The sequence below is a fragment of the Myxocyprinus asiaticus genome, chromosome 28 (genome assembly GCF_019703515.2).
Source record: "Myxocyprinus asiaticus isolate MX2 ecotype Aquarium Trade chromosome 28, UBuf_Myxa_2, whole genome shotgun sequence".
NCBI lineage: Eukaryota > Metazoa > Chordata > Actinopteri > Cypriniformes > Catostomidae > Myxocyprinus > Myxocyprinus asiaticus.
Genome location: NC_059371.1, coordinates 18,910,518 through 18,937,716, shown reverse-complemented (window position 1 = coordinate 18,937,716; position 27,199 = coordinate 18,910,518). Strand labels below are relative to the sequence as shown.

Here is a 27,199-nt window from a genome sequence, read left to right as displayed (position 1 = left end):
TCACTGTGTTAGCTCAAAGACAACGCTCGAGGGTAAGCTAACCTGCCATGCAGCTTATAGATTTTCTGTGACCAATCAGTGATCTGCAGGGTTTCGACGTCACATTCAGTATCGGCTCAGCTCGCTTGGAACCTCAGAGGTGGTACTAAAAAAAAGTACCAGGTACCATCCACAGTGGAAAACCCCCCAAAAAGCGAGCAGAGTCTAGCCGTACTATGCAGTGGAAAAGCCCCACTACACTGCATGATTTCCTGTGACAGACAGGTCTGTCTCAACTACAACCAGGTAAAGAAAATTGAGTAACTATTTAGTTGGTGTACTGTGTATTTACAGCCTTTGTATGGCAGTATTGTCATCATAAAAAGTGATAAACACTGACCTCTTTAAAAGCACAAGAAAATAAATTACAACACTGGTTCTACATCAAAACACTTGATATTAAATTAAATAATTCAACTGATTATATAAAATTACTTTTACATATTTAAAGCATTGTTAAATCATTTTTAACAGTATTAAAATTATTAATTAGAATAAATCCCTCCCAAGCCTTTTCATTTTTTATTTTAACTATAACTAGAGGTTGCTGCTTCTGTGAGTGTGCAGATGTCAGCTTCTTTCTTCACCACAGGTGATGGTAAAGCAGCACAAATTGTGGGATTATTGTTTAAGAAATCTATCAAGCATCTCGTATGTGCACTGATCCATCTGTTTGCTCTGCGAGTAGTAGTTTTGAAATTTGTCTGACGAGTTGTAAGGTGTGCGTACTTGTGACCAACAGCCAAAGAAATAGAGAGCGCAAGGAGTGAAAGACACTGGTAAGCAGCAGACAAAAAAATGATTAGAAAACTATAAACATCACCCACGTCTCCCGAACCGCTGTCTCATTTTCAGCTCTTTTTCCCTTTCTGTGCAAATCAGTGCAAAAACAGGTACAAGCTCATCTTTCATGTTGTTTGTTGACAAGTAATAACGAATAAACTCTCCCATTGCTATGTGAGCAAGTTTGTAAATGAATTTCGGGATCATGGTTTCATTAGGAGATGAATGGTCATGTGGTTGATACCGTCTGCGATCAGTTCTGTAATATGTGCTTATACTAACGCCAAGTACACAAGTGCCACTGTGCTGCCATGGTTAAAACTGAATTCAGAATCAATTCTGAATTTTTGAGAAACAATCCAGAATCGTTGGTGAAAGAATCACGATGCATCAGATAATTAATTTTTTTTCTCCCATCCCTACACTGTGGTAGACATTTGCATCTGACCGCCTCCACAACTCAACACATCAATGACTATTTTACCTTATTACTTCCATAGCCCGCCCAGTATCAGTGAGCAGTGAGATGGCAATGAGAGCAAGTCAGTCAAGAGCAGTCTTAAAGAAATATTCTGGGTTCAATTCAAGTTAAGCTCAATTGACAGTATTTGTGGCATAATGCTGATAACCACAAAAATAATTTAGACTCGTCCCTCCTTTTCTTTATAAAAAAAAAAGCAAAAATTCAGGTTACAGTGAGGCACTTACATTGGAAGTGAATGGGCACATTTTTGGAGGGTTTAAAAGGCAGAAATGTGAAGCCTATAATTTTATATAATTTTTTAACAGAAGAATTAATCCTTTTATTATTTGTGCCAAAACCGAACATTTCTGACAGATGGTCAGAATGAGGGTGGAAAATTTTCATGTTTTACAAATTTATGTCTGTTTTCTTTTGCGCAAAAACTTTACTAATAATACTGTATAAGTGAACCTCAAATGAAAATTTTTTTTTTTTTCCTTTTTCTCCCAATTTGGAATGCCCAATTCCCAATGTGCTTTTAAGTCCTCGTGGTTGCGTAGTGATTCACCTCAGTCCGGGTGGTGGAGGACGAATCCCAGTTGCCTCCGCGTCTTAGACCGTCAACCTGCGCATCTTATTACGTGGCTTGTTGAGCGCATTGCCACAGAGACAGAGCGTATCGAGGCTTCACGCCATCCACCGCGGCAACCACGCTCAATTCACCATGCGCCCCACCGAGAACGAACCACATTATAGCGACCACAAGGAGGTTACCCCATGTGACTCTACCCTCCCTAGCAACCGGGCCAATCCGGTTGCTTAAGAGACCTGGCTGGAGTCACTCAGCACGCCCTGGGATTCGAACTAGCAAACTCCAGGGGTGGTGGCCAGCGTATTTTACCACTGAGCTACCCAGGCCCCAATAATGAACATTTTAAAATAATAAAAAGGTATGTCATGACCCCTTTAAGCACAATCGACAGCATTTATGGCATAAAGTTGATTACCATAAAGTTAATTTCGACTTGTCCCTCCTTTTCTTTATAAAAAATAAATAAATAAATAAAAAAAAAATTGTGGTTCCAGACAGTCACTTACAATGGAAGTAAATGGGGCCAATCCATAAAAGTTAAAATACACACTGATTCAAAAGTATAGCCCCAAAACGTAAACAATATGCGTGTTAAAATGATTTTAGTTTTATCAAAATCATTTGCTAACTGTTTCTGTGTAAAGTTAAATCCAATTTTACAACTTTGTTGACATGACAACGTAAAGCCGTAAACCCTGTAATTTAAACAACTTTATAGCTCAAATAATACACTTTAATGTTAAAGTAATATTTTAATAGAAGAATCAATTTAAATTATAAATTTCACATTGCTTTAAACCCTCAAAATCACTTCCATTGTAAGCGCCTCACTGTAACCAAGATTTTTGCTTTTTTTTTTTTTTTTTTTTTTTTTTATATAAAATGAGGGATGAGTTGAAATTCTAATTTAAAAAAGCCCATATTATGCTAATTTAGAGGTTCATAATTTTATTTTGGGGGTCTACTAGAATAGGTTTACATGCTTTAATGATCAAAAAACAAATCTCATACTGTACATTTCTTTCCCCGCTCTTCATACTCTGGCCAAAACACTCTGATTTACCTCCTGTCTCTTTAAAGCCCCCCTTTCCGAAAAGCCCAGTCTGCTCTGATTGGTCAACTGGTCCAGTCTGTTGTGATTGGTCAACCATGTAGAGCGTGTGTCGGAAATGTAACGCCCCTTACCATAACCGAGTTTCAGCTCCTGAGTCTTACTGAGCAGCTCTGTAAACACTACTGTAACTATGGTAACAGTGGCGTCGGTTTTTGCCATACGAGTTCGAGCCCCAATAATGAATGAAATAATGAAAGTTTGGAAGAACAAGCTGATCGACCCGAACCACCTTCGCAAGCACGACTTGAGCAGGACGTTTCACAGTGGTAAGTTTTAATTTTGTAGCTTTCTTACAAGTACACTGTTGATTATTGTGAACCTAACAAAGCTTCAAGTAAGACACGTAGTGCATCTAATTTAGCCATCGTTTACTGGAATGGGTGTAGCTGAACTTTTTTTCACCAGAGCTATAAACGGATAAGAGAGGCTTACTCCCGGTTAGCGAGCATGTTTGCCATGGACTACCGATAGCAGCCGTAACATTACAGCTTGTAATTATATAAGACTCTTTGAGTTTGACCATTTTGTTACACAGTTTTAGGTAAAAGCCGGCCCACAGCTGAATAGTAAATCCTTACCAAAACAATAACGAAACTTAGCAAGTTAGCTGAGAACTATCGTGGATTGCAGATGTAAAATGACCGTTTGTAAAAATAAATCCATCTCTACACAAACAATCTGTATAATTCTACACAATTGTATGTAAAAGTGGGCCCGCAGCTGATTAGCAAAACTATTTCAACACAATAACATTAGCTAGCAGAGGCCTACAGCTGTGCACTGGGTGTACACCATAGCTACAACACAAAACTTCACTTCTGAACTCTCGGTAGCAGATAAATCCACAAATAATCAAGCATACTTACAGGTTGTGACCGTGAAGCGCCAGATTGTCCCAACAAAGTGGGAACTGCATGATCTTTCAGGAGTAATCGTCTTGAAAATCCAGCATTGTTTGTGGTTGTACTGCTGAGGAATAGTGGTAAAAATACATTTTAACCACTGATTCTTCAATTCATCTGCCTTTGGAAATCCATACAAAGGGGTTTTGCTTTCGCAGTGAAGAAAACAGAGTCTTCTCGACATGGCGACAACACTAACCCAACTCATCCTGGCCTCGGCTATAACTACGTATGTTTGAGGGCGGGCCAAAGTAGCCCTTAAGCGGGCATTATGCAAATGTGTTACATAGTGACGTAGATACTGTTGTCTGTGGGAGAGGACACGCAACAGGAACGAGCAAACTGACAATGGCAAGCGACAAGCCTTACACTAAGTTGATCAGCTAATGCATACGTTTGTAATGTTTTTATTGTTTGCAAATTATAAACCAGCTCATGTGGATTTTTTATAACTCTGTCAATGTTAGCTAGATATATAGCTGGCTTCCATGGTTGCAGTGCTCCATTTGCCTGCTAACTTGTTTCAAATCTGGCAACCCGGGGTGTCAAACATAAATTCCGGCCTGGAACGGACATTTCAAAGTAGAATATACTGGCTGTAGCATTGTTTTCGGAGAAGGCAGTATTTCAACTTAGCATGTTTCCTAAATCTCTGATAACATATGATAATTTTATGCTTTATTACAGTAAATATATTACACATTTCTCTTTTAATTTTGTGGTAATCAACATTATGCTACAAATGCTGTCAATTGAGCTTAGCTTGTATTGAACCCAGAATAATCTTTTAAAATTTAAAAGCACTTTGAATTCAATTATCAGATGGAAGCCACTCTATGAACCACTTCAACATCACTGTTATCTTTACAGCTTTGAATCTCTGAAGTGACAAGCCAGTCAGAAAACTGGTGGACATGTCACTGTGTTAGTCAACCAATCAATCAATCAAACCCGGCAGCATTGAATGAAAGAACCATGTTTGGACATCTAACACAAGAAATGTTTCATAACATGATGTGACTCTCCTAATCACTTTATAATACTGACCCCCCCCCCAATCTGTTACTGAAGAGAACATGTATGGACCTCATGAGAGGGGGAATCGAGTGGGGCGTGTCCTCAATATTTCCACGGTACAATTTATGAAGACTAGTCTGATGAACCCCACATTTGCTGTCAGGCGTGAGTCAATTTCATAAGTGTAAAAGCTGATAAAAAATGTTACAGATAAAAAGCAACAAGTCCCTAACATCTAATGAGAAAAACGTATCCATTTCCACGGAGGTGAACAATTAAGGGCCGTTCACACCGAAAAGTTTGTTTTAGACGCCGTGTCAAGTAAAAAAATGACGGCATTTTTTAAAGTCCTATTCGTTGCGCTGCGTAGTACGTTTTCGATCTGAACAGCCCCTCATAATTAGTTCTTCCTCGCTCCACAGTTGTGTTATCGAATCAACGTTAAACAGAAAATTAGCACTGGTCCATAAAAAGCATATATATTTCTAATTTTCACTCAGTCAGCGCTGTGTGCAGCACTCAAACCAGCATAAAACGATCCGCCACGATGCCTGCTGCTTTGCGACATTTGGGGCTGGACTTGCAACACAGTTGCATGGAGTGAATGACTGTGGTTCCTCACTTCTTTGTCAGATTCTCAACTACACATTTAAAGCAATAGCATATTTTCATCACCGTCCTCGTGAGCAATGATAACAGGACACAAAAAGCGCAAAAGTAGTGAGGTAATGCAATGCTGTACACAAAGTGTCCTGCAAGGCCTGCCCAAAATTTCATGCCCTGTTTGTTGGCCATGTATAGTGGAATTGGTTCCAACAAAACAAAGGAGGAATAAACTTCAAAAGACAAGCCACTTTGCATAATAACTTTATAGGTATACACTATATTTTAGGACCATGCTTAAGTCAGATTTCTAGAGTATAGTTAAAAAAGTTAAATGTTGGAGTGAAAGAAGCACACATACCTATGGACACCAGTTTGATATTTTCCCTGTCGAGGAACTCCAGAGCCACGGAGACGTTCTCCAGTTGCATCTGTCTGAACGTGGGGCGCTGGTTGTACTTCTGGAACATCTTCTTCTGACTGAGCACCTCCAGAAGCGCGATCAGCCGGAGCCCGTCGCTCAGGTCCGTCTGCAGGTTCGCTATGCGCTTATTGACACATTTCAGATGCTCGTTGCACCAACGTGTGAATGTATTTTGCTGGATCTTCTTCCACGGCGCGTCCTCGGCGAGATCTTTCTCTGTAGCGGGCATGTCTGCGTCCTTGTCCGGTGCGAGAGAAGCGTTGGATAGGGGAGCGGCGGCGGCGCTCGACTGGTGGAGGCGTGGGTGTTGACTCATTTTTATCGACTCGGGTCTCCTGCACTAATTCGCTGTCTCGCTTTTTGGGTGGAGTCTTGGGGAATTGTACAAGATGTGTGCTCCTATTTTCAATGTTCTTTCACTAGAAGGGAGTACAATAAAGAAAGATAAAGCTTTTACAAAAGTACATCGAGACAAGAGCATTTGATTACATTTAAACTGGCATTTTTTAAAGAATGCTCGCAGGCTCCTTTTTTATTTTTTTTTTTATAAAAGCTTATTCAGTTTTTAAGAAGTTGCTGAATAAATGTGTGTCATTGTGTAGTTTATCCATTGTTTCACATACACGCACGCGCGCGCACACACACACACACACACACACACACACACACACACACACGTTGGTGCAGCTATCATTATGAGGACCCTCCACAGACATAATGATTTTTATACTGTACAAACTATAGATTCTGTCCCCTAACCCTAACCGAAACCTTTTTGCATTTTTACATTTTCAAAAAAACATCATTTAATATGCCATTTCCCTTGTGAGGTCCACCCAAATGGATGTTTGATGACAGAAATGTCCTCACAGAACAGGATGATTCTCAATACTTGGTCCTCACAAGTATAGCAAAACCTGTACACACACACACACACACACACACACACACACACACACACATATGGTAACCTGTCTGACAACAGCACAAAAGTTACTTTGACGGGGCATTATTTAAGAATATGTGTCAGTTGAATGAGTCTTTGGCTCCAATGAGTACAGAATTAAATACTGAAACATCCATCCCCTCCCTAATGTTGTGCTTGCTGTCCATGCACTGAGCCAAAAGGATAAATTTCATGAGACAAGGGTCAAAATAGAGTATAAACAGAATTATAATTTCACAGCATTAACATCCAAATGTTTGAACATTACAAGCATCCTCTGGTGCTTAGAGGACCTAATTTAGAGTCTTCAAAACACATAAAAGGTTTGAGAATTCTGAGTTATTATATAAGAGGAGCCATGTAGGCCATAATTGTTGAAAAGCCTCTTACAAACACTAATTATTATATTGATATAAACATTAGTGAAGTTTATTCATATGAATTATTGAAAAGCTTCTTATAAACACTAGTGAAATTAAGATATTTATATTCAAAACAGATTCTGTGGACTTTACTAAATTTACTCATTTGTAGTCTTACTATCATTACTTAAACTCTTTTCATAACATGAAATTGTCTCTCAATCACACACAAGAAAATGTCTTGCATTAAAGGGATAGTTCACCCAAAAACTAAATTCTCTCATCATTTACTGACTCTCATGCCATCCCAGATGTTTATGACTTTCTTTATTCTTCTGAATGCAAACAAATATTTTAGAAGAATATTTCAGCTCTGTAGGTCCATTCAATGCAAGTGAATGGTGGCCAGAACTCTGAAGGTCTAAAAAGCACATAAAAGCAACATCTAATGGTTAAATCCGTGTCTTCAGAAGCGATATGATAGGTGTGGGTGAGAAAAAGATCAATGTTTAAAGCCTTTTTTATTATAAATCACCACTTTTGCTTTCTCTTCCACATTCTTCCTCTTTTGTTTTTGATGATTTGCATTATTTATGCATATAACCACCTACAGGGCTGTCAAAGGTGGATATTTACAGTAAACAAGGAATTATTATTGATCTGTTTCTCACCCACACCTCTCATATTGCTTCTGAAGATATGGATTAAAACAATGGAGTCTTATGGATTACTTTTATGCTGCCTTTATGTGCTTTTTTGACCCACAAAGTTCTGGCCACCATCCACAAAGTTCTGGCCACCATTCACTTACATTGTGAGGACCAACAGAGCTGAGATATTCTTCTAAAAATATTCATTTGGGTTCTGCAGAAGAAAGAAAGTCATACACATCTGGGATTTTTTCCATCCTCCTTTGATACGAGAAAGTCACAAAGCTGAACAATTTAGCAAAGACAAGCGCTGCATTAATCCAGCATTTTACTAAATAAGGCAAGTGGGCCAAAACAGTGAGTGAGGACGCAGTCCAAAAAGAATGTTTTCCTTCAGACCTTTTTTCAGCATTTGTCTCTCCAAGAGAATTTGTGGAATGCCCGTCATGTAATGAACCACCGATGCCCCATAACCCCCTCTCCAACTCCCCCACTCGCAATCATAAAACATCTGCAGACATAACCTCACATTACACTTAAATGTTACACTTAATCTTTTAGTCTTTATTCATATTATACTTTAGATTATGCTCAAGTAAAACCTGAAATTTTCAAAGAGAAGGTTAAATTGAAAGAGGCAAACAGTAGAGAGGCTTAGTTTACAGGCTTGTCATTACAGACTTTACAGCATTACAACCATTTAAAATCCATCACTATACATGTCATGGTTCGTGATCATTAACTGCTTTCAGTTAACTGCTGTAAACAATGTCAGTCATACTCCTTGTAATTTAGGCCAGTAGCTTAGACACTCAAAAAAAGAACAAACAATTCAGGCATTCACTTCTCCCCTATAGTGCTCAGCCAATGTTGTACTTTAGCGTCATCTGCAGGAGATATGAAGTATGACAGACTTCTGATAAGAAATATGAAGTGTGAAAAGTACCAGACTGAATGTCAATATCTTGAATATCAATGATTGCCTTTTATGTAGGCCTGTGCTTTAAAGTCTTAATATAGATCTGGAGAAATGCTATATGACCAAACTGAAGTTGTTAATAACAGTGACTTTATCTGAATTAAAAAGTAGCAGGGATGGGTTGTACGAGGACAACCAGTGAGATGTTCTTTCAACAGGTTGGGGCAACACATAGGTTGACACATATAACTTGTCTATTTATTTTTTATCAACATCAGAATTTTAGGTTAGAATATATATGAATATAAGAAAAAGGGCATATATTTGGTTCTGTAACTGGTCACCATTTCATTTAAAAAATTTTCACCACGTTTTATTATCTTTTACCTTCACTACTTCATTTTAAGGGGTCCCACGAAGTGACTTGATTTTTTAAAATTACAAATATTCCATGTTGTCTAGTATTAATATGATGCAAAGGCTGCATACATAAACAAAAAAATTGCTTTTTAAAATACTTTTAGATGGAGTAGCCCATAGCAGTGGTTCTCAACCAGGGGCCGGGGCCCACTAGGGGGCCTCAGCAAACTTCAAAGGAGGCCTGAAGATGACTTAAAACTATAAAATGGTAAAAAATAAAAATAAATAATAATAATAATAATAATAAACCCCGCTAAAAATCAAGATGTTCAACATGAAAACTGACATCAGATTTCTTATTTTAATTTTAAAGTTCCCTTCAAAAACTGTCTTTGTAAAGTTCTTAAAACTTCCGGAATCACAAAATAAATCGCAAATAATAGTTTAATCTATTGACATTCCTAGTTTCTGTTAATAAAGGCTGTGTCTCGTTTGGAAGGCTGCGTCCTCCGGAGGTCGCATTTGTCGGCCGCATACGTCATCGAGGCTGTCTCGTTTCATTTATTTATTTATTTATTTATTTTTGTCTTTCTTTTTCTTATTTTTTTTTATCTATTGTCAATGCCTTTTATGTATATGTACTTACATTTATACAATTTTTAACTTTTTTTTTTTTTGCATTCCCAATAAAAAATAAATAAAATAAAAAAAAAGCTCGATGACAGCCTCGATGACGTATGCGGCCGACAAATGCGACCTCCGGAGGACGCATTCTTCCAAACGAGACACAGCAAAAGAAAAAAAGCAGCTTTGTCATCATTACAGCAGAAGTACCAGAGACAGTATCTTCGAATATTGTCATCGACAATGGGGGGCCTTGGAGTCAGAAAGCTTGAGAACCACTCACCTATAGCATGCCACACTGCATAATGTCAACTTCCCGAAACTATTTAATACCAGCTAACCAGTAACCACATTTCTTATTTTCATAGTTATTTGTCTAAAACAGGCTTTATTAAAATTTCTTTAAAAAAAAAAAAAAAAAATTTTAAATCAAGAGTTAAAGGCAGTTTCAGAGAGAGAGAGAGAGAGAGAGAGAGAGAGAGAGAGAGAGAGAGAGAGAGAGAGAGTTGTCCTATGACAGGCCTACCACTGAACATAAGCAAAAGTTCAGGACAGATACTTGAAGAACAGTGAAGATGACACGTGATGCCATGTTCCAGCCACGCCTCTGTCGCGAGCGCGGTGTAACTGCTTGCTGAAGGGCAACCCACGTGCCGCCTTTGACTGTCAACCACAAACACTGCATGCATCTCCTCTGCATCAGTGAAACACACAGATTACACACTGAACGTTATAATGGCACCATGGGTATTTTAGATGTTTAATCCTTGTGTCAACAGGATATGGCTTTGTTACTGGTCATAAATAATTGCACGCACGCACACACACACACACACACACACACACACACACACACACACACACACACACACACACACACACACACCAAATCAATGTAGTTGCAAGCTCTCGTGGTTTGAGTCCCACTGTCATCCAGGTGAGCTCGCGATGATCTTTGCAAGATTCTCCTCGAGCGTAGGGGGGCGCGCGCCACTCTCACATCAAAGGATGAACAGGGAGCGGACCTTTTCCATATTTTCCCTTATTTGGTGTGGAGGCCTTAATTAGATTACGGGAGCGATGCGCCAAAAGCTCTGAAGAACATCGGCTTTATACACTTTACAGGACGATTCTTAAATGGCGAAATAATATGCAGCAGCATACATGTGAATTAAAAACGAGTGTTTGAACTTTCCTATACAAGACAAAGAGAATTCCCTGTGATGTTTCGGTAATGTTACGGGTTAATTATGTAATGTTTGTTTGTCTATTGGTTTGTTTCGTTCTCCCTATCTTCATGAATTAAAACTAATCATTTTACTGTTGTAGCCGTATGAGACTACCTCCTTCACATCGTTGTGCGTGCAGGGCATCTCTATGTACGCAGTAAATGGACAATAAATCATTCAGCACTGCACGCGCTACGACCGCTACATGACAATTGACATACAACTCAAGACATTTGTGCACAAGTCTGTATCTCTGTAGAACTGATCCATGTGCAAAGTTAAAAATCGAACAAAAACAGAATAAAAGCTATCCATAACAACAGGTTTATGGTGCGGTCACCAATGCGCATACAGAAACAAGAAAAAGAAACTGCACCACAAACTCAACAGCACATAGCCTACTACAAGACAAATAAAACGCATCTCAGAGCATTGTGATTGCAAAAACGGTTTTATAACTTACATTATTGCTGGTTGTCTTGAAACAATTGCCTCTTCTTTATCCCTTTGGAGTTCGCGTGTGGCACTGGCTGTATAATGAACCTAACTGTCCCACAGTGCAGAAATCTCACTGTACCACCCTCCCGGACCGGACGAGTCTCCCTGGAGGGAATGTTTGTTCGCTGAACTCGAAAAAGAAAATACTAGGAACACCCCCTGGTCTTTTCTGATTCCTGCTGTTCTCTCTGCCCTTCATGCGAGAGCCTTAATTGGTAAAGGATCAAAGTAGGGGGTTACTTTTCTATTCGAGTGAGTTAGTGTGCTGACGTTATACCGGCGGCCGCGCCTTCAGATTTTAAAGGTATGATGTCATGCTGTTAAGTGCGCCTGTATGATCTGCTCCATCTGCCTGTGCGGGATGCTTGAACAACACGTTTTCTAACTTTCTACTCAACAAAGAGCTCCGATTAGCTGTTTCACGCCAACTGTTCTACTGCACATTCAGTGTTACAGAGTTAATAATACTGAGGCATTATGTGTAAATAGCAATGTGCAAATAGTGTCAGATACTATTAGCACCCCTAATTAAATGCTTACATACAGTATATGGGCCTCTCTGCAGTGTATTTATTGTGTTCATTTGGAGTCCCACAGACACCCTATACCAACACCTACCTCTAAACCTAACCCTAACCCTAACCCTAACCCTAACCCTAACTTTCCCTTACAAAAATTAACTATGGTTAGGGTAGACCGAGTACATTTGGAACAGAGGGACAGTTGAAACACTGTAAATATTTCCCTTCTAATGCAAGTTTGAACTTTCATTTTCAGTATGCATATTCAAATTAGCATCAGGAAAATTTGAAGAACATAGTCCACATTGATGAGAAATTATTAGAGACATCATTTTTGGGTATATATATATATAATTTTTTTCTTACTCCTCTTTCATTGTGAATTAATCATTATTTCTGAATGACTATGAAAGGAAACTTTGCTTGTTATAATCACTGATTTGTGTACTGTCAATTAATGTATTTTGAGACACCCTAGGATGTAAGATCACTGAGAAAATCAGGCAAACATGCAACGTGATTGGGGGCGACAAATGAAACAGTGTTACAACTGTACCCGTGCCATAGGAAATATGGTTGCCAATGCTCCTTCTAGAGTTTTGTTAGCTTTTATTCAGTCAGAAAGCTTAATTAATTAATTTGTTTTGCTTACTTATCTAAGATAGACCGACAGATCATAGATAGATAGATAAATAGATTGATAGATAGATAGATAAATAGTTTGATAGATAGATAGAATTATGCAGTGTAAATGATTTTGTAAAGTAGATTTAGTTCAAAAATATGATTGTAAATGAGTATTTTGGTCAGTTTGCATGTGTGTGCATGTCAAAGGATGCCTTGTATCAGTGAGGAAAACTAAGAGAGCATTTCCAGCTGATGTGTTAGAAATGATACATATGCAAGCGTTAGAAAAATGTAAAACATTCACAGAGTATAAAATGTGTCAGTATATTTCACTTAACTTAGGCATATTGCCATATTTAGCACATTATAAATGAGTGTTCCAACTGTCCCGGGGTAGTGTTTCAAATGTACCCCGCATGGGTAAAGTTGTAACAAAAGCGCTTCTTGTCTTCAAACACTAATTGTAGAAAATATGAACAATGTATGCAGGTTTCTAGCATTTGTTTTGTTAGTAGACAGATAAAGGTATATCTCATGTGAAAAAATTTAATGTTTATTCTGCTCTGTATTTGAGAGTAGAGCAAAAAGTGTTCAAACTGTACTCTGTCTACCCTACTACAGTCACCATAGTATACCACCATGGTATTTTGTTGTAAAATCACAGTTACCACAAAATTGAACATGGTTACTATATTAACACCATATTACTGTAGTAACACCATGGTTAATTGCATTAAAACTATGGCCAAAAATAAAACAAAACATGATTACTACAATATTACTATGGTAAACCCCAGGTTAATTTGACCAGGATCAAACCTTTCTCTCAACTTCCCGACCTTCATCGTGACTAAATCACTGTGAGGAAATCAACCTTTTAATTAATTTCTATTTATTATTATAAGTAGTATTAAAGGACATGTTAAGAGTGGAGACAGGAAACAGGATGGGAAAAAGTGGGACAAAAGACAGAATCGCACCCGGGTCGTCTATACAAAAAAGCACATCCACAAAGTCTTTACACCCCACTTTGACTACCAGTCAAAAGTTTTGAAACACTTGACTGAAATCAAAAATATATGTAGACAAAAATATAATTGTGCCACCATATTAATTTATTTCATTATAAAATTAAAATTTAATAAAAAAAAATAAAAAAAAGTTTTTGAAATTGATGATTTGGACCAAATAATAAAGAAAAGCAGCCAATAAGTGCCCAACATAGATGGGAATTCTGTTTAAATATAGGGATACTATATTCAGTACTGTTTAAAATGCATCCCAGGGTGATACCTCAAGAAGTTGGTTGAGAAAATGTCAAGAGTACATGTCTGCAAATTCTAGGCAAAGGGTGACTACTTTGAAGATGCTAAAATATAACACAGCTTTGATTTATTTTGGATTTTGTTTAGTCACAACATAATTCCCATATTTCCATTTATGTTATTCCATAGTTTTGATGACTTTACTATTATTCTAAAATGTGAAAAATAAAACTATAATAAAGAATGAGTGTTTCAAAACTTTCGTCTATACAAAAAAGCACATCCACAAAGTCTTTACACCCCACTTTGCTGCAGGGACACCAGAGGCGCAGTTTGTCTTATTTCTGTCTTTCTACCAGATTGTTTGAGTGCAAATAGTGGCACTGTGTAGGAAGTATTAACAACTTGTGCAAGTATAGTCACTCCGTAGTAATATACCATAAATTTTTATCCCACGATTTGTTTTTAGTTTTTTTAAGCAAATTATATTATGACTAAATGAGCATATTTTAAATGAGCATGTTATTTTAGTAAAAAGGCCTGCTATACATTAAAAGAAAGTCTTTTTTCTCAAGGCACTGGCTTTCATCCAGCCTTTATAGCACAGCATAAAGTATGTCATGAAGGTCAGTATCCTGGTGAGATCATTCATCCTGAATTTGTGTGTGTGTGAAAGAGAGAGAGAGAGAGAGAGAGAGAGAGAGAAATTTATTTTTGGACCCCTAAATAAGAATAGTCCTTCATCTGTTTGAGCGTTCTTTTTTGGAACAATAGCTAATTTTATAAAGTACTGATTGATTCCTGAAGAGAGCTGTAACTGTACAAGGGTCACTTTGTAATAATTAAAGGGTCAGAGTTTGCTGTTTAATACAGTTATTTGATAACCCTGCATGGTCATATATATGTGATTCTATAACTCTCTTGGTACCAGTAAAACATGGTGTAGACAGCCAGTGTCCCAAGGATAACTGTCTTTCACTGCAAACATTCCAAGTACTTCATTCCTTAGAGGGAAAGCAAAAAGACCAGCCATAACAGCTCAATTTATCAGAGGACCTTTAGGCAGGATGACATCATATTGCACCCCTCCACACCTTTATCTATCTCCAGCAGTCAGAGCACTCATTTATCATTTGTCCCATATGGGATTTGATGCCGTTATCTGCTACCATTGCTTCTCACCTTTCCTTTCCTTTCCTTTCATTTCTTTCTCTCTCAAAGACACTCATACACATTCATGCACACATTTGTATTTCAAATATCTGAGATATTTTATTAATGCAGCTGTTTGACTGCTGTATATTGTTTGAACTTGGTCGAGTGGTTTGTGCCTTGATAGAGATGCTTCTTATCTAATCTCTCTAATGCAGGTATGCAGATACTTCTTGTGCTTCTGTGACAACTGATGATGGATAGGCTCAATGTTTACTAATCACACTGAGCATTCAGGCTTGAAAAGTTCTGCATACATCATATTCTTAGAAACAGAGAGTGAAAGTATGAGAAAGAAAAGAAATGTGAAGGAGAAAGGCTTGTTTTATCTTATATTTTTTTGGTGCTGGGGCAATCTCACAATTTGTCTGTTTTTTGTTTGCTTTTTCATGCTCACATTCTCTAGTGTGTGATCAAATCCACCCAGATCAAGACAAGACAGGCAGAGACCTTTTGGCAGCAATCTGACTCTCTACACACAAACAGAGAGATACAAAAGGAGGTAAATGAGAATAGTCACATACAAGTCACAAGGTCAAGAATTAACTATAGTTTTAGCTTCGAGGGAGCACTACAAACACGAGACATCCCTGATAGGTTTATTGTACATGAAAGTGTCTGATTATGTCTGATGGCATGATTCTGTTTTAATATGGACTTTTGTGCATTAACTGTGCCCATGTTGAATGTCTGACATATTTCTAGTGACGCTCCTTTTATATGCATGGAAAATGTGGTTCTCATCAGGATTTTGCATGTAGGCTCTGTTACATTATAGAGAATGTAAGTATTATTAATCATATTGATCAAGTGACACACAAATCATGGTTCATATTAACAGAGATTGTATCGGCCTTTCAGGTTAGGGATTTTTGCATGCACAACATCTACCAAGTTGATTTGGCTTTTTAAAATTAATTTGTTGAAACACACACACACAAAATTAAACCTATATATTTCTAAATTAAAATTACACTGCAAACAAAACTAAAATATAGTCAAAATAACAAAGTGGTTAAAAAATCCTATATAACCACCTCCCGTAAAATCCTCTCCAACTTCTTCCTCTGGCGTCTTTTGCAATGACTTAAAAATCACTCTGTGTCAACAGGTGGAAAAATATGAATACAAATTAGATCAGTAATACAATTGTAAAAATAAAAATATTAATAATAACTGAAAAATAAACCATGACCTCTAAGGTTTTACACAAATTTCATAAAGTGATTGTCAGTGAGTTTGGACATGAACTTTATAATCACCTGCTGGTGGAATCTCCAAACTGCAAATGCAGGAACTGAGATTAGACTTAGCGCAGTGACCTATTTTCAGGAAATTAGCAAATTGCACTTTGTGCCACATACAATACACCCACAGTTTGTGCCCACACAACCCCTGATAGCAGAAACACTCTCACCCACGCCCACTTGCGCTTTGAACTGGGACGAAAATTGTACTTTAAGAATTAGTGCTAAAATCAAATAAGACATTGTGCATGGTCATTGTGTACTGCGCCTAGCGCGGTCATGAAAATAGAGCCCATAGTCTGGGACATAATTTGGTGTTCCACTATATTTTCAGAGTTTGGACATTAACTTTACTACCACCTGCTGGTGGAATCTCCAGACTGCAAATGCAGGAACTGAGTGTAGACATTGTGATGAAAACAGAAACGGTTCTGAAACATCTTAGTGCATTGACCTATTACTCTGGAAATGAGCAAATTGCTCTTTGCACCACCTCATTAACATTCAACACCACTGTGCGCATACAGCCACAGATAGCCCAAACACTCTCACCTACACTCACTTTCGCTTTGTGCTGGCACGAAAATTGTACTTATAATAAGCACTCTCACGAAAATTAGAAAAGATGTTGTGTGTGGTCCCTTGCACTGCGCCTTGCGCGGTCATGAAAATAGAGCCCCATGAATGGAGTAATTGAGTAATTTAGAGGTAAATAAGATCTATCTATCTATCTATATATATATATATACACACACACACATACACTACCAGTCAAAAGTTTTGAAACACTTGACTGAAATCAAAAATATATGTAGACAAAAATATAATTGTGCCAACATATTAATTTATTTCATTATAAAATTAAAATGTAATAAAAAAAATAAAAAAAAAGTTTTTGAAATTGATGATTTGGACCAAATAATAAAGAAAAGCAGCCAATAAGTGCCCAACATAGATGGGAATTCTGTTTAAATATAGGGATACTATATTCAATACTGTTTAAAAATCATCCCAGGGTGATACCTCAAGAAGTTGGTTGAGAAAATGTCAAGAGTACATGTCTGCAAATTCTAGGCAAAGGGTGACTACTTTGAAGATGCTAAAATATAACACAGTTTTGATTTATTTTGGATTTTGTTTAGTCACAACATAATTCCCATATTTCCATTTATGTTATTCCATAGTTTTGATGACTTTACTATTATTCTAAAATGTGAAAAATAAAACTATAATAAAGAATGAGTGTTTCAAAACTTTTGACCGGTAGTGTATATATACAGTATATACAGGTTTGGGGAGTAACAGAATACATGTAATGGGATTATGTATTTAAAATACAAAATATAATTACTGTATTCCACTACAGTTACAATTTAAATCATTGGTAATTAGAATACAGTTACATTCAAAATGTATTTTGATTACTGAAGAGATTACTTTGTATTTTATTGTCATTTGTTTCATTTAATATTTAGTCCTTTCAGATGGAAAACATTTATACATATAAATGATGTGATCCAAAGTGCATTTGAACAGCGGTGAAACACTTTCTTATGATGTTACATTCATATGAGCAGACAGAGAAGTAAGTTTGAAGTAAGTTTGGAGCAGAAGAAATAGAAATAAACCTTGTGTAAATTGTCAGCTTTATGCTAAGATAAAATACTATTTCTAGCCATTTTACATACACGTTACCGGGCACAATCATATTTTTTATCAAGAAAATTCACGTTGGATCATAATTTCTTTTTCTCTAGTAAGACCTTTGATATTAGGGCAAAAATCTTATTCTTGATAATAATTTTTTTATTGTTTTCCTGTAAAAATATCTAAAAATCCTTAAAACAAGATTAGTTTGATTTATCTTGTTTTAGAAACAACACTGCATAAGATATTTAGGTTTTTAGGAGAATGTATTTTTAACATGTGTATTTTGTCTTACTGTACTGGCAGAGTTTTTATAGTCAAAACAAGTGAAAAAATCTACCAGTGCTGCAGAAGTAATCTAAAGTATTCAGAATACGTTACTGACCTCGAGTAATCTAACAGAATACGTTACAAATTACATTTTACAGCATGTATTCTGTAATCTGTAGTGGAATACATTTAAAAAGTAATCCTCCCAACCCTGTATATATAAAATATAGTGAAATCCCAAAATAAATATCTTAAGTGTTTTCAACTAAAGAATAACTTTAGTATTATTTTTTTCTTTTCTTTAAAAATAAAATTGGGGGTTCCACATTTGATGTTTCAGGTCAAATTTGACCCGAACAGATGGAACGGGGTTCTCTATTGATAAGTGTACAAGGGTTAAGAGTGATTGGTGTCTCACATCATTTGAAAAAAAAAAAAAAAAAAAAAAACATTGTTGAAGAAATCTAAGAAACACACAATGATGCTTACTTAGGGAGGGATAACCCTCACAAATAGGCACAGAGAAATGGACACATAGGAGCAAAACCTGTGCAGTATTTCAAGTATTAAAGTATGTCAAAGCATGCTATTTCTCATATTTTAGTGGAACATGCCTGGTTCCCGGCACCTTGTCGTAATTTAACACACACACATACATACTCTTTCACAAATACAGAACAAAACATTTGTTTGCCCTGAGCTCACAAAAGGCGAGAGTGATCTTTGACAGACTGTGAAGACCAGGAAAAATGTTGTCATTGCCAAAGATGGCGTCTATATTTGAACTAATAAAAAATTAAGCTCTGTTTTATAGACAGTAAATGCATAATTAGTACAGTCACAGGCAAAGAGAACAAGGAGGAAGAAAGACCATGAAAATAAGGAAAAATAAAAAGAGATGGAGGGAGAGAGAGAAAACTGAGAGCGGACATCTTTCCAATGTTCTCACAAGAATTCTGTTTCTACATTCCTTTTTTGTTTAATTCATGTAGAAAAAGAGGGCAATTTATTTTCAAAGATAAGTTTTGACAGAAAGAATGAGACAAGAAAATGTTTTGTAACAAAGATTTTTGTTCAAAACTGAGGCTTAAACTCTTGGACCCTAAAAAAATAGACATATACTCATATACTTTAGCCGGAAGGCCTGTACAAAATGAGGATACATCTGTTTTGAACCATTTTTATTTCATTGAATAGCTGCCTAATTTACTTGAAGTACAGCAACATAATTGCAGTACAGCTTAACAAGGCATCAAGACAAGAACTAGACAAGCTCCATAAGAGCAAGTGTTTCTTCTTCAATCAAATTTTTCACATTGCTGTGAGGGAAAAGAAAGGTAGAGAGTAAAAAGCCTGTTGTGACCCATCTGCTTTTGGGTCAGTAGCACAGACACGTTATAAGTCTTCATATTCAAATTAAATGAATCCTTATGAATATTAATTATGTGACATAGGATAACTGAGATGACATAAGCACTAGCCATAGTAGGACTGCCACTTTCGCTTTGCAGATGCAACTCTTTTAAGATGAAGCCCTTAAAATATAATTATTATTTCTTAAAAAGTGGAGACTTGTCTCAAGTCTCAAAAAATGGGGGATGGTTGCCACACCCCTAGTCCTGACTTTGTTAAATGCACACACACATGCACACCTACAAACATGTCTGAAGGCAGTGAGAGTTGGTACCATCTGTTACAGTTTATGAGCATATTACAGCAGAGTGAGTCACAATCTAAAGCTCTAGAAGTGTGTAATGGGTGTCATCAGCTCCAGTTCTTTATACAGCCTCTTTTTGTTCTCAACTTCACTGCACATCACAGAACCCAGAACGGCCTTCTGACTGACGTACACAGAGTCTCTCTGATCCCCCAGGCATACACATTCCTGCACGTGCATGCGCACGCATGCACGCACGCACGCACACACGCACGCACACACGCACACACACACAGAAATATTAGAGCATTGTGGTGCTAGGGCAGAGAAACATCATGATAAACAGGGTTGATATGTTTGACCCTGGCCATCCACTGGAAATGAGTGCTATACCACACTGTAAAAAACCCCAAATCTGTTCAATTTACGGTAAAATACCGGCAGCTGTGGTTGCCAGAAATGTACCATAAAAAATACAGTGACCATGTTTTAGGCTTTACGGGATGTAATTTTGATGCCTGTATATTTTAAGGTTAACTACCGTTCATATTATTAAATGATATAAACATGATACATTAAATTTAGTAACCAAAACACCACCAGAGTAACACACGTTACGCTAAATTAATATTAACATTTATTAAACGACATAAAGTATAACACAGAGCACACAATGTGCATAACTAATATTAAAGATAATAAGAAACATAACTATTCCCATGAAATATTCTGAAATGTTATTGTTGATTATTTAATATCTTATAATTCTTTGTACTGTAGCCTATATGTTACGCTAACTACCCATTAACCAATTAAAGTTACTTTTACTGTAGCATTTTTACATTCTTTTACATTTAAAATTATGGATATTTTTTACAGTGCAGGGATCATGACCACTACCCATTTAATCTCTCTCTCCACATAGAGAACAGTTGTTTAGAAATCTTTTCGCAGATAAAGAATGGATTCTAAACCTGGCCTTACCTAGATTTTGTTCAAGTTCAAGGCATGTAGCCGTCAAAACGTAAAGTTTTATTCATTTGACTTCACACTGGAATCCTTCACATCAAAATCAGAGCCGCAGGTGCCTCACAGCCAGGAACAGTACACATTTGTTGAATGTGAAGTTCATATTTTAACCATATCTATGTCAACTGGAATGATAGGATTTTCTTCTCTTTAGGAATAATATTATCTATCTTTCTCCTTTTTTACTTCACTGTGACATGGTGAGCCAAATTGCCGGACACAGAATATGCTTCATTGTTTGTTTTTGAAGCTAATTTAAATATATATATATATATATATATTTGGATTTGGATTTTATTTGTGGAATTTAAGTTCTAATAGTTTACAAAGAGTATGTTTAAGTAGTAAATCACTTTTATATCAAAAGATCAAGGAAACTTTAACTTTTGATTCAAAATCACGCTAAAAACAGAGGGTGCATAAAAATATGTCTGGATTATTAGCTTTGTAGTTTCTTGATGACATTCATAAATAAACTTTTTTTTTTTTTTTTATCTCCTCTTTGACAGCCTGCCAGCATGCAGCTCTCGGTTTAAACACTACCTGATGAAGACTCTGGGATAGGAGCAGATGTGGTGTTGGATCACATTGTCCTTCCCTGAGGTTTCTTAAAAAACATCAGAGAATTGGTCAGTTTATACTTAAGATCTTGTTTTTGGCAGGAAAGAGACATTCTCTTACTGCCCAGTCATTCTCTGCAACCCCCTTGGCAGTATCTTTTTGAAGGATTGGTTAAACCTCAGTGAATCTGTCTTTTGTGAGCAGTACATAGAGGCAGTGAGTACTGGCAGAGTTTAGTGACAAATGTATCTTGGCATTTTGGCTGTTCATACCCAAGCCACAGGAAGCTCTTCCTGCTGACTTTTTCTACATAAACATAAATATAAATATATTTTTATACTTTGTATTTATATATTTTTTATGTTTCTATACTTTTATATGCAGGAAGTGTGGTCAGCAACTACAATAACTAAATCAACAAAACAGCAGCAGTATTAAGGACAGAACAATGGATCCATCCTTACAATGAAACTTTGGGTAGTGAAATTATATTGTAAATGTGATACCTGGAGAGGGAGGGAGCTTGGAAATTTGACCAGTATCACTAATTCTGTCATCTGGACAACAAATGCCTACCCATTGAGAAGTCACTATTGTACATGAAGCTTGAACATGGACGAACACTAAGGAGCAAAAATATCCAGGCATGATACTGTTGGACTACATAAAACAGAGACCAAACCATCCTCAACAAAATCTCCTTTTTTCAAGACATCATCATTTTTTATTATAGGTGGTAGGAAAGAGAAACAGAAAATGCTGCATTTACCTCTACCAGATTGGGCACTATGATACATGCCCACTCTTGCCTCTCCCTATCCTTGCGATCGCCTCAAAGGAATGGAGACTGGCTTCCATTTAATCTTGCTTTGAAAGTTTAGTCAGCTAATGATGGGCTACTTTGTTTGTGTTTTTTGTAATCGTGTTCTCCAGACTGCTTCACAGTACTTCACAGTTGAAGATCCCTCATTGTCTTCTACCATTTCATAATTGCAGGTGCGTCACGATTACTGCAGTTTTAAATTTTTTAATTTTTTTTATTTGTCCTTTCTATTTAGTATACTGGCCTTTAGATTTCACTCTGTGATTGTAAGTTTTAGTAGTTTAGTTTTAGTTTTTTCAGTGTTGTTCCAGCTGTGTTAGTCTTTCAGTATAATTTTATTGATATAATTTAAATGTTTAATTGCGTTAAAGGAATAGTTCACCCATAAATACAAATTCTATCATCATTTATTCACCCTCATGTTGTTCCATAACCCTATGGCTTTGTTGCTTTCTTATTTGGAACAAAACAAGAATATGTTAGCAGAATGTTCAATCTGAGTCACCATTCACTTTCGTTATATGCAGAAAACGAAATTGCAGACGCAATATAAGGGAATAGCGACTAACAAAAATTAAAAAAAATTATGCGGTTTAAAATGTTATAATATACTACATATATTACGGGATTCATGAACATGTAATTTATTTTAGTTTCAGTTTTCGCAATTATGTAATTTTATTTTTATTTTTAAATGGGGGAATGGGGGGGGGGGTGACAGAGTGTGGGTGGGGCCAAGTTTACTAATTCACTCTCTACAATGAACAGCAGACATACTGTCTTCACAGAGGGATGACATATTTGATTGAGACACTGATGCACCTTTTGTTCTCTTTTGATGGCAGTCAGTGAGCATCAACTGCACATGATTATTCATCCCCTGCTTACAGGCCATGTGCATGTGTTTGTTTTGTTGCCAAGGGAGATGCCGAGACATGCTCAGAGGGTTTGCTTGCACAAGGGTCAGTGTAACACAATAATCTGCAGACAGGGTTGGGAGGGTTACTTTTGAGATGTATTCCACTACAGATTACAGAATACATGCTGTAAAATTTAATTTGTAATGTATTCAGTTAGATTACTCAAGGTCAGTAACGTATTCTAAATACTTTGGATTACTTCTTCAGCACTGGGAGATTTTTTCACTTGTTTTGACTATAAAAACTCTGCCAGTACAGTAAGACAAAATACACATGTTAAAAATACATTCTCTGAAAATCCTAAATATCTTATGCAGTGTTGTTTCTAAAACAAGATCAATCAAATTGATCGTTTTAAGGATTTTTAGATATTTTTCCAGGAAAACAATACAAAAATTATTATCAAGAATACGATTTTTGCCCTAATATCAAAGGTCTTACTAGAAGAAAAAGAAATGATGATCCAATGTGAATTTTCTTGATAAAAAATATGATCGTGCCTGGTAACATGTGCATGTAAAATGGCTAGAAATAGCATTTTAGCTTAGCGTAAAGCTGACAATTTACACAAGGTTTATTTCTATTTCTTCTGCTCCAACTTACTTCAAACTTACTTCTCTGTCTGCTTGTATGAATGTAACACATCATAAGAAAGTGTTTTGGGGGCCTGGGTAGCTCAGTGGTAAAATACACTAGCTACCACACCTGGAGTTTGCTAGTTCGAATCTCAGGGCATGCTGAGTGACTCCAGCCAGGTCTCCTAAGCAACCAAATTGGCCCGGTTGCTAGGGAGGGTAGAGTCACATGGGTAACCTCCTCGTGGTCGCTATGTGGTTCGTTCTCGGTGGGGCACGTGGTGAGTTGAGCGTGGTTGCCGTGGTGGGTGGTGTGAAGCCTCCACACATGCTATGTCTCCGTGGCAACACGCTCAACAAGCCACGTGATAAGATGCGCGGGTTGACGGTCTCAGACGTGGAGGCAACTGGGATTCGTCCTCCACCACTCGGACTGAGGCGAATCACTACGCTACCACGAGGACTTAAAAAGCACATTGGGAATTGGGCATTTCTTCTGCTCCAAACTTACTTCAAACTTACTTCTCTGTCTGCTCGTATGAATGTAACACATCATAAGAAAGTGTTTCACCGCTGTTCAAATGCACTTTGGATCACATCATTTATATGTATAAATGTTTTCCATCTGAAAGGATTAAATATTAAATGAAACAAATAACAATAAAATGCAAAGTAATCTCTTCAGTAATCAAAATACTTTTTGAATGTAACTGTATTCTAATTACCAATGATTTAAATTGTAACTGTAGTGGAATACAGTTACTTATATTTTGTATTTTAAATACCTAATCCCGTTACATGTATTCTGTTACTCCCCAACCCTGTGTGCAGAGCAGACTCAGTGAAGGTGATGTTTGAGAATCTCATTTGAAAGGAACCACTGTGGAGTTACAATGAATGAGACTGAATGAATAAGGTGTTTAAGAGGTGTTTTCAAAAGACAAAGTCCATGACAATGTAAATGATAATTTTGTTCATCTTGACTCCTCTTTCTCAAGGTTCAAGTTGTGCTTTCTATTGGGTACACCTTACTTTTCTTCCTCATGCTCTCTCTCTCTCTCTCGCTCACTCTCATTTGTTCCAACTAGGAAGTCTGACCATATTAAGAATGTTGTCAGATACAGGCATAGACAAGCAAGTTTGACAAATCCCACAATACGTCACACCCTGCCTAACAGGGCATTTCATATTGCAATTTGTGCAGATGTGTGCATTTAAAACAATGCGCTGCAATAGTTGGTCAACTTTAGGTCATATATGATTAACTTGAGATGTTTCTGAGTTATATGTGTGTAATGTGTGAGTGTTTTGAGTCACAGAGAATGAGAGTAGTGGAGTTAATGTCTGGATTAATGTCTGGTGTCTGAAAATGGTTGTATATTCCTGCAGATGTGATATAGCTTGAGATTGTGCATGTATGACTTTATATTGCTGGCTTAATTGATTCATGATGTCTTTAAAAGACAAGCCTACTACAGTAAACTATATATCTAAACCAAAGAATCTCTCATCAATTATAGATCATTACTTCACTGCCAATTATCTTTGCTCTCCCTTTTATATTAAAAATTATGTTTTAATGGCTTAATCCACCCACAAACCCACTCAAACACAGATATACTCATACATACAGGCACATGACAGGACAGAGGCACACAACTGTGAAGTTGCAATTGTACGCAGAGACACACACTTGCCATTTCCCTCTCCACAAACACAGCCATATATGGTAAGCTGTGTTTTAGAGGTAAGAGAGACAGAGAGAAAGAGAGAGACAATGAGGGATCAGCTCTCACTGTGAACTAAACAACACTCCATCAAATAAAACTCAGTGTGCATAGATTATTTTAGCCACACCTCAAAATCATGTTACTGTGTGAAGACTGTGTAAACATTATGACCAGTAGCTGTAAATTTTCTCTTCTAGCAGACTGGCAGACTGCACGATACATCACTTGTTTGCAGTACAATAAAGAATGTTGATCCCCAGCAAGGTGAGGTGTGGTGAGCCCAGCAGAGCTGAAGTAAGGAAGAAGGTATGATGTTTGCCAAACAGAAAAGGAATTTGGTTTTGCACACTTATTGACTGCTTAGTGGCAGGATTAATTGCTTACTTCATCTGGTTATACTTGGGGTGCTGACACTAAGCAGTGGTGTGTTATGGCTAGCAGGTATTTCATGATAATGACTTGTAGAGGTTATTGAAATTTGATATTAACACCTGCAAACCTGTAAGAAGAATCCAGGGAACCACAGCATTACAGTATTTGCAGAGACCATAAAAGGTCTTTACATGAAACTCAGGAGAAGAAGATTGATACACACATGCCATATGTTACACATATGCATACACACACATGCATACACATATGACATTCTAATCTTCATGTCATGCTATTTGGAGAAAAGGATTGAAAATCAAATTGGTGGATGAAACAGCTGTGTGTTAGACAGGGCTGCATCAATAATAAGTCCCCTCAACTTTTAGCAATTTGTAAAATGTAAAAATATCCCATCGAAAGTAATTATTTTTCAGTTACCAATGCCTTAAAGGGATAGTTCATACAAAATGAAAACAATCTGATAATTTTCTCACCCTCACGTCATCCCAGATGTGTATGACTTTCTTCTGCTGAACACAAACAAAGATTTTTAGAAAAATATCTCAGCTCTGTAGGTCCATACATTGCGAAGTGAATGGTGACCAAAATTTTGAAGCTCCAAAAAGCACATAAAGGCACCGTAAATGTATTCCATAAGACTCCAGTGGTTATGATATTGATACGATAAGTATGGGTGAGAAACAGATCAATATTTCTTTTTTATTATAAATTCTATAAAGAATGTGAATCGCCAAAAACACAAGAAGAAGAATGTGAAAGTGAAAGTGGAGATTTAAATATTGATATTTTTCTCACCCACACCTATCATATTGCTTCTGGAGATATGGATTTACCCACTGGAGTCTTATAGATTACTTTTATGCTGCCGTTATGTGTTTTTGGAGCTTCAAAATTTTGGTCACCATTCACTTGCATTGTGAGGACCAGCAGAGCTAAAACACATCTGGGATGACATGAGGGTGAGTAAGTGATGAAAGAATTTATATTTAGGGACCCTTGTCATCAAAAAGTTTTGTGTCTACACAATAAGTTTAAATGGCTTCAACAGTCCTGGAGTTAGACATAAATTGTGCAGAGTATATTACTTCTAGATTCAGACAGGGCCTTAGTAAACTGTTGAGCCTTGCAAAGAAAATATTACAGCCTCAAGACCCCCTCTTCACATCATGCTAACTGTGCATCTAAGCCCTCAGAGGA

The 27,199-nt window shown here is 36.9% G+C and overlaps 1 protein-coding gene across 1 annotated transcript in view; it reads right to left on the bottom strand.

The window, feature by feature from the left end:
• LOC127419050 (filamin-A-like) overlaps positions 1 to 11,704 on the bottom strand; it is a 55,991-nt gene extending 44,287 nt beyond the window's left edge. Inside the window, exons 1-2 of the mRNA XM_051660100.1 lie at positions 11,491 to 11,704; positions 5,875 to 6,356 (exon numbers count right to left, since the gene is read on the bottom strand). Of these exons, the coding sequence (XP_051516060.1) occupies positions 5,875 to 6,253 (379 nt within the window). The 5' untranslated portion in view covers positions 6,254 to 6,356; positions 11,491 to 11,704. The remainder of the gene's footprint in view (positions 1 to 5,874; positions 6,357 to 11,490) is intronic.
• Between the last annotated feature and the right edge of the window lie 15,495 nt (positions 11,705 to 27,199).